The sequence below is a fragment of the Primulina tabacum genome, chromosome 5, assembly GCF_025594145.1.
Source record: "Primulina tabacum isolate GXHZ01 chromosome 5, ASM2559414v2, whole genome shotgun sequence".
NCBI lineage: Eukaryota > Viridiplantae > Streptophyta > Magnoliopsida > Lamiales > Gesneriaceae > Primulina > Primulina tabacum.
This window is the reverse complement of record NC_134554.1, coordinates 20,450,721-20,460,374: the sequence shown is the minus strand read 5'-3', so window position 1 is coordinate 20,460,374 and position 9,654 is coordinate 20,450,721. Positions and strand designations below refer to the sequence as shown.

Sequence of the window (9,654 nt, the reverse complement as noted above, 5' to 3'; positions counted from 1 at the left end):
ATAAATTTGTAGAATTTTTAATCTTGAAAACCCATAATCACTATTTCTTGTGTGTTCTGGATAAATACAAAAAAAATCAACACAGTAACATACTACCTACGCTGATAAATAATTTATATGGGCTAGATCTTGCGCACGCATAGTCAGCACTTTGTTTTTTATTAAACAATCCTTTGTATGATTCTGTTGGGGTACCATGATGACGTTTCACTACTTTTATTTTTTGATCTTATTACTCGATTGGTGGTTAAAAACAATGTAACATTTCATTAAAAAAAATTCTTAAATAACATTTTCATTAAAAATAACATTTTCAACCAAATAATTTATAGTTTTTCATTCACATGTGCAAAATTAAAAATAATAATAGTAAAATAACGATAACAACAATAATAACAACCCTGCAACAGCTTTCATATAATTTATTAGCATAAGAAAATAAAAGTAATTACATATTTATTACACGCGATATTCATCTACACGACAAGATAACATTTACATACAACCTTAATCGTCACCCATTGCATCTAACTCATCAACACTGTCATATTTAAAATCAGTGCAGTTCACTGGAGTTTCGAAACGTGAATGGACAAAGCCCAGCCTAGACCTGGGCAGATCGAAGTGTAGGAAGTTGGAACCCTCCATCTGATTCGCTCCGATGACAACCGATGTTCTTGGATTCATCCCCGCGTCGACGAAAGCCAAGCAATCTACCCCTGGTCTAGCATGCACAATTGCATCAACTCCCAGAACTTTCCAAGTAACGTTTCGATTTTGCATGACAAAGTCGATATCTGGGATCCCCCCGACTCGTGTTGGTGGCATTTGGTTCGCATTGAAGCATAGACTGAAAGGCGGCACTGCTTTTACCTGAGGAACCCCTGTTAACTGATCAGCGAATGACTCGGATACGCTTTTGAATATCGAGTGCTCGAGAGACGTGTAAGGTGTTGTTGTACTGAGTAATGCTCCTCCAAACCCCACTCTGCCTCTTGTGCTCCTGAAAGTGATGAGTTTATTTTTTACCTGAATCGATCGGACCGGTATGAAGTACTCACCTGGTTCACTGATTGTTAATGGTGTGTATACCAGAGTTTTTGGCCTTACACTAGAAGGGATGTTGCCAAAGAAAATCCCTCCTTTTCTCGCTGGATAAGGAGACAGACACAAAGCGAACTCGGGTTGAAATCCGAAATAGGCAGCAACTTGTGCTGGAAGTGAAACTTGATTGTGACTAAGTCCAGCTACTCCTGCAACTCCTCGTGGGAGCGGCCCTCGTAAAAGAGACGAGGGCGCACATGCAAAGAGAAAATTAGGAATATCTGCATATTGGCCAACTCTGGATCCATCTGGTGCAATAGATTGGATTGAGATCACATCTTGGGAAAGTTCACCAAGTCCATTTACTTGTGTTACAGGATTTGTTGCAATAACGGCGCATGTATTGTTATGGCAACCGGGTTCGAAATCCTTCCAAGTACATTTATGACAGTAATGTACACCAGCTTTAGAGCATTGTGTGGAGTGACAAATGGGAGCATTGTAAGATGACGAAAGGTAGTTTCTGCTGCAGTTTACCCACAAGAATCTGCCATTCAGATCGACAATTACGGGTATGGAGACCCTGTAGGTTTCTCTTTCGGATATAGGCCACGTGAAGGTTGGTTGCGCCGTCCTTGGTGAGAGGGAGAACTAATGAATTAGGCTTGAAGGGTGCTCGGGATTTCGTCGTCTCCAGACCGGAAGTGATGAAGATGGCTAGGATCAGAATCTTGAGAGGTATGAAATCCATGGAAAATATTTTGCTTGGTTTGCTAGCTGATAAAAAAAGAACTATTCAAGTTTTGGGATACCATCACTTCTTATAGGCAAGCCCATCGGTCACGTAGAATATTCAATGACTGATGAGTTGCCTACTGGAAGCTGTAATATCTAACACGCAATAACGGGTTATATAAATTGGGGATCAAAATTGGTTTTTTACGCAGAATATTGACATGACGTCTGACGTATATATCAACACTCTGGATGGAAAAATTAACAAAAAGTGCATAAAAACCAAGTTTTTTAATGAGACCAAATTTTTACGGGACCAAAACATTTGGACCATTTTTAAATTTTTCCTTCTTTCACATAACGAACTGGATTTTTTATCCTTATTATTATATTTTAATTTAAAACTACTGTGGATGGATCGCATGCTATTTTAATAATGTTGGAAGTAAATTATGACACTGATATATGTCATGACAATAGGAGAAGTGTGATTTTTTTAAAGTCACATTTAAAACAAAGGGTGACGCTGATGGAAAACGTGAGACCATAGATGCCAAATTGCTGACTCCGAAAGTGTAATATTCAAAATTCTGCTTAGTTTCATTTTTCACGGGATCGGTTTGGCTGGAAGCCTAATTTAGCAAATAATGGAACTAATGAGAGTACTAGGCGAAACTTCATCCTTGTTGTCTTCTAGATGATCTCATGTGTCAAAGTTATAAGGACAAAAAAATTTCGCTCACATGCAAATTTGAATTAAGCAAGATCAAGTTATGGTTCTTGATAAATTCGAAACGAAGGAAATAGAAACAGCGAAAAACCATTCAGATTTTCGATAATTTGAAATGAGGTTCAAGAAAAGGGTAACAACCATTGGGTATATGTTGGAAATTATAAGTTTCAGACTTTGAGAAACCAATCAGTAACCGAACTTAACAGTAACTGAACTGAAAGCACGTAACTGATTTTAGAACTGAAGAAGACTTATCGGAGTGAAATAGACTAAGTAGAACTTATAAAGTAAATAAACTAAAGTTCTCAAAAATATAAGTAAGTCCTAGTACTGATAATTTGGACATCGACAAATTGGTCGATATTAGAACTGAAGAACAGGACTGAATGTTAACAGATATAGCATAACTGAAAACTGGAACCGAAGCTAAAAGAGCGTTCAAACTGAAAGAACATCAGTTAAAACTGATTATCGAAAATAGTCATGTCATCAGTTATAAGTTTGAATCTCAGTAGACAAACTTACTACACTCAGTACCTAAGAAGAACAGATGAAGCATAACAGTCTGGTACATCACATCATTGTCAGAAAAGGATGTCTACATGTACTAAAAGACGATTCAATGGATATTATTCATTAAATGGATTCAATGTGATCATTGGAATCAAAGACTATATATAGATGAGGAGTTCAGTTATGGAAAATGTTGACATTTTACGAACAACAATAACAACGAGAACAATCAGTTATCAGTTAGTTGCTCATTCTTAAGTTTATATTCAGTTTGCAAATCGCAATCTCAAGCTCATTATTTACTGATTTATTCGTAGCAATCAGGCTACTCATTTGAACTATTCATTTATCAAATGAAAAGTGTAATAAAAACTAAGAGTTTCAGTGTAGAGTGTTTAAATCCAAACTGAAGTGGGTTACTACATTTTATTGTACTAATCAAAATCTTTTAGTAAAAACATATCTTTGAGATATAATGGGTGATATAGGATCATTTGAAGTCTCTGAATATCAATAAAAATCTTCATGTTCATTTCTTCTTACTTTCAGTTATTACAGTACCATAACCAAACTATTCAAATACATCATTCAGTTTATTTCCGTACTATTTTAGTTAACTGATTGATATTGACATACAAGATTTCGGGATCAGTTCTCAAAGAACTGATTCACATTTGAAAAAGATCAAAATGCCAAAGTATTTATTCAACCCATTTTCTAAACACTTTACTCGTATTAACCGATCCTAACAAGTGGTATCAGAGTGGTTAAATGTTGTTCTTGAATAATTCCAAATACATACATCTGATAACCATGACATCTTTCAACAAAATTCCAATGTTTTCCAGAGAAAAATTTGATGACCGGAAGTTAAAAGTACATGCTCATCTAGCTGCACAAGATGATAATATATGATACATCATAACTGACGGACAAATGAAAATAATGAAAGCAAATACTACAGTTGCTAGAACATCATCGTATTGAAAAGCCACATGATGAGCGGACAACTGAAGACAAGAAAAAATCCAACTAGGACAATGTTGTCAAGGATATACTCTACAAGACGTTGGACAAGAACACCTTCAACAAAATAAAGATGTGCAAATCTACCAAAAGAAATTTGAGAAACTGATCCAGCTATGTGAATGCAACGATCAGACAAAGGAAAATAAACTTTTAGTTGTTGTACAAGAATTGACAATATCAAAATGAAATATGGTGAATCAATGAATGAATTTGACAAAGGATCCAGCAGCATCGTCAATGAGCTGAATGCAATAGGAAAAGTGTATTCAAATAAAAAATTTGCACTGAAGGTAATGTGTTGTCTTCCGTAGGAGTGTGATGTCAAAACAATGGCCATGAGAGAATCGAAAGATCTGAACAAGTTGGAACTTCCTGACATGTTTGCTGATTTAAAAGCATATGAATTCGAGATGCAAACAAAAAAGGGTGGACCATCAGTTCCACCTATCACAAATGTCGAGATGCAAACAAGAAAGGGTGGACCATCAGTTCCACCTGTCACAAATGCTTTAAGTGTTCTGAAACTGAAGCCAACTTAGTGGCAGAGTCAGGATTTGAAATTTATCCGGGCTAAGTTATTTAACAAAAAACAAAATAATCCATAACGATTAAAATCATAACTACGATGTCAGTTCATCGTAGTCTCAAAAAGTTTCTCATTAACAAGATCTTCAATATTTTGATTATTGAACTCGTAAGATTCAGAAACCGATAAAACATTGACAATTTAATATTATATCATCATTGTTGGAACATTTCATGTTCGCAATCTTAATTTTGATGTTAACAAAACTTGTTATTTTTTTCTAATGATTTACCTAGTGCGCAGGAAGCTGGAACTGATCAGGCTTCGAACTGATCAGTTAAACGAGCCAAACTGAAGCAATCGAGATGCAATCTCAAAACACCAACTGATCAACCAAACTGAATCAGCTCAACTGATTTATCAAAGAATGGTTCAACTGATTGTCCAGCTGATAGGTGGTTTGGCAGAGGAACTTCAGAAACCCGGCCAGCTGATGAAGAGTTAAACTGATGAAGAACTCAGCTGACCAGTTCAAGTAAAAGAGTGAAATCTCAACTAACGAGTTAAATGATTTCACCAGCCCAACTGAAGATCAGTTCAGATGACCAGTTAGGAATCAATCAGTTGCAGATCAAGACAAGCTTATCTAAATGGATTCCAGCTACGCACAAATATACAAAAGCATCTGTATGATGAAAAGTAAAATAATGGACGTTGCAGCAAAGATTAAAGCCGATAGATTCCTGGAGGCATGTCAGAAAAGTCGAGACACATATATCAAGGAACACATTCAAGCTGCAACGATCACATGTGATGAGTCTTGGAGTACGGTCTCAATGCCTCTATAAATACAAGCTCAAGACCATCAGCAAAAATACGAACATACAAGAGTGTGTGAAGATACAAAGAAAAAAAGCACGCTTATTTGCTTACCAGCTTTCAAGAAGAAATCAGCCCAGAGGGAGCACTCAAGTCATATCAGCTTAGTTCAGAAGCTTACTTCCCTCAGTGTGTGAGAACACCTTCGTGGTGCATTCCTTGTTCAGTTCTCACACACGCACACACACCACCACTCAAATATAGTCTTGCACAAAGACATTAAAATTGTGTATGTAGTCTTTGACACATAGACGTTAAAGAAGTGTTGGCTGAAATGTGTTGCCTTTAGTCTAGGCTAGGAGTTCAGATTAGGCAGTAGAGTAAGTTCTAAGCTGAGTGGGTTTGTACAAGGTGTTGTATAGATCAAAGTCTTCTAGTGGATCCTACCCGAGGTGGTAGAAGGGGTGACGTAGGAGCATTTGAAGTCTCCGAACATCCATAAACATATCTTGTGTACTTAACTGATTAACTGTTGTTTTCAAACTGATTTGATCAGTTCGTGATGTTATCAGTTCAGTTCTTACCATAACTCAACTGATACATCCGAAAACTGACCCTATGCTTTTCAGTTATTCAGTTTACATAAGTTAAAATACTTTAAATTATAACAGCTTTCTTCACGAAAGATTACTTCGAGTTTCTTCCGCTTGGTATTAAAACCAAATTCGATTTAATTCACCGGTGTTAACATTCTTAGAACACGAGCTATTGTAGCTCTTGGAGAATATTTTGTTTGAAGCACCTCAAGATGCCTAGCAAACGATCCTTCAATCATCATCTTGCAAGAATAATTAATGAAAATCAAATAAAATGAATATCTTTAAAACCTTTCATGTAATGTTAGATGATTAAATTAAATATTTTAAAACTAAAATATACAAAGATAATCTGTATAGACATAATCTTACTATTGAAGCTGTGATCTATGATTTTTCGAAGTATAATATACATCAATTAAATATTTAGGTTGATATGTCCCCATTTTGATATAAGCTCTTCTAATTTTATCATGATGATTAACAGTATGTTGCAACATCGAAATACACAATCCAGGATCTCGTTCAAGGGAAGTTTCATCAAACACAACTCTTTGAGATTTAGAAGGAGGTCTGGGCTCCTCAATATGAATGGATGCATGAGTCTCGATCCTCTCGAATGATGAAGGATTATCAATTCTTTGCTGAAAGAATGATAAAATTTTTGGAACATTTCATGTTTGCAATCTTGATGTTGATGTAACAAAACTTGTTATTGTGTTTCTAACATATTTACTCATGTGTTAAGTTATTAACACAAGAAGCAAACTGAAACTGGATTATGCACAAACTGAATTTCTGGTAAGTTTCGGTATTTTGATGATATCTCTCAACTGGATTATTAAAATGACGATTCGCCAACTTAACTGATCAGAAAACGCAATTGAGAACAAGTCTTAATTCATGTCAGTTGGGCGAATTCGGATGTTATCAAGGTCTAACTGATCGCTGAATTGGTGAACTGATTGCTCGAAAACAACAATCAATTCGGATCCCTGTCTGACACGATGGACATTGGAATCTCATGCAGTCTAACTATCTCTCTGATATACATCTCTACGTACTGAATCATGGTGAAAGTCTTCCTGATCGGTAGAAAGAGTGCTGACTTAGTGAGCCGATAAACTATCACCCAAATGGCATTATACCCACTAGTCGTCCTCAGAAGCCCTGTCACGAAATCCATCGTAATATTCTCCCATTTCCACACGGGAATAGGGAATGGTCTCGGCTTCCCTGCAGGTATCTGATGCTCGGCTTAACTTGCTAACATGTCAAACACTCAGAGACGAAACGCAGAATATCTCGCTTCATGCCCAGCCACCAATAAAGAGACTGAAGATCCTTATACATCTTCGTACTCCCTGGATGGATGGAGGGCGGGGTGTTGTGGGCCTCGGTCAAGATATCTGCTCTCAGAGAATCACTATTCGGAACCCAAAGTCAATCATGATGTCTGACTATGTCATCCACAACAGTATACAACCTCCAGCCCTTAGCCTCATCCCTCTGTCTACACTTCTGCAGCTGCTCGTCAGAAGGCTGCACTGCCCGAATTCTGTCTCTCAAAGTCGGCTGTACTGTCAGGGTAGCAAGGTTTGGGGCATCGCCCCTGGCATAAACTGCAAACTCAAACATCTGAATCTCTGCCTGCAGCGGTCTCTGTACCGACAAATGAGAAATCACTGCGTTTTTCTTGCTCAGGGCATCTGCAACCACATTAGCCTTACTCGGATGGTAGCTAATGTCACAGTCATAATACTTCACTAGCTCTAGCCACCTCCGTTGTCTCATGTTCAGCTCTTTCTGTGTGAATAAATACTTTAGGCTCTTGTGGTCAATGAAAATCCCGCATCTCTCTCCATACAGATAATCTCTTCAAATCTTCAAGGCGAAAACCACTGCTGCATGCTCGAGGTCATGAGTCGGATAATTCTTCTCATGGACCTTCAATTGTTGGGATTCATAAGCTATAACTCTGTAATGCTACATCAACAATGCTCTCAAACCGAGCTTTGAAGCATCTGTATATATAACAAACTCTCCCTGCCCCGATGGCATAGCTATAACTGGCGCTGAGGTCAATGCCCGCTTCAGTCTGTCGAAACTCTTCTGGCACTCTGATCCTCAAATAAACTTGGCATTCTTCTTCGTCAAGGCGGTCATAGACACCACAATAGAAGAGAAACCATGAATGAACTTTCGGTAGTATCTAGTCAATCCCAAGAAACTGCGGATCTCTGTCACACTCTTAGGCACTGGCCAATCTCGGACTGCCTCAACCTTGCTGGGATCGACCTTCACTCTGTCTCGGGATACAATGTGGCCAAGAATGCCACTCTGTCTAACCAGAACTTGTACTTACTGAACTTGGCATACAATCGTCTGTCCTTTAAGGTCTGCAGTACGGTCCTCATATGCTGGATGTGCTTCTCTCTGCTCTTTGAATAGACTAAGATGTCGTTTATGAAAACTATGACAAACTGATCCAAATACGGCTGAAAAACGCGATTCATGAGATCCATAAAGATCGTTGGCGCGTTCGTCAAACCGAAGGGCATCACTATAAACTCACAGTGTCAATAACGCGTCCTGAATGCCGTCTTATGCACGTCAAAATCTTTCATCTTCATCTGGTGGTAACCTGATCGGAGATCTATCTTCTAGAATACAAATGCTCTCTGAAACTGATCAAATAGTTCCTCGATCCAGGGCAGTGGATACTTGTTCTTGATCATGACTCTGTTCAGTTCCCTATAATCAATGCAGAGCCGCATGCTGCCATCCTTCTTCTTAACAAACAGTACTGGTGCATCCCATGGAGAAAAATTGGGGCGAATGAATCTCTATCTAGCATGTCTTGTATCTTATCCTTTAGTTATTTCGTCTCTGCAGGTGCTAGACAATATGGTGCCTTAGAAATAGGCGTAGTACCTGGCATAAACTCGATAGAGAAGTCCACCTCTCTGTCTGGTGGGATGCATGAAACGTCGTCTGGGAAAACACTGGGGAAGTCCCTGACCACTTCGACCTCCTCTAGACATCGTCACAATACTGGCCAAAAACGTCTGGCAGCCTCTCCTCATGAGCTTCCTCGCACAAATGCAAGAAATGATGTGCGACATCTGCTGATGTCTGGCTGCCTCAAATACAAACGGCTTACCGCTGGGCGGTCGGACAGATACTAACCTCCGTCGAAAATCTATGACAGCTCCGTTAGAAGAAAGACAGTCCATACCTAGAACAATATCAAACTCCGGCAACAGTAGCACAATCAAGTCTGTCTGCACCGCATTTTTCTGTAACCGAAACTCCAATTTCTTCACTATCTGGGAGGTAAACATCTGATTTCCCAATTGAATCGATATTCTGAATCCCAAATCCATAGCCTCCGATATGATTCCTAGTCTCTTGACGAAAGATTCGGATATAAACGAATGTGTAGCTCCGGAATCTAGCAATGTATGTGTGGCTACACCTGAAATATATATCCTTCATGCGACAAAACATACCATCAAATCTGTTCGCGATGAAACTTAAGAAATTTTTCCGTCAAAAATAATCCCAGAATTTGCGAAAGCTTTACTGATCTACTCCAAAAATCTTGAATTTCACCTCAAAAATTTCGGAAATTGCAATTTGGCCCTTAAAGTTTTCGA

General features: G+C 38.3%; 1 protein-coding gene across 1 annotated transcript; it reads right to left on the bottom strand.

The window, feature by feature from the left end:
- Positions 1-402: 402 nt before the first annotated feature.
- On the bottom strand, positions 403-9,381 carry LOC142544245 (gamma conglutin 1-like). The gene is made up of 3 exons (XM_075651305.1): positions 9,234-9,381; positions 7,457-7,704; positions 403-1,695 (listed from the first exon to the last, which is right to left on the bottom strand). The coding sequence occupies exons 1-3, from the start codon at positions 9,379-9,381 to the stop codon at positions 508-510; spliced, it is 1,584 nt and encodes a 527-aa protein (XP_075507420.1). The 3' UTR covers positions 403-507.
- Between the last annotated feature and the right edge of the window lie 273 nt (positions 9,382-9,654).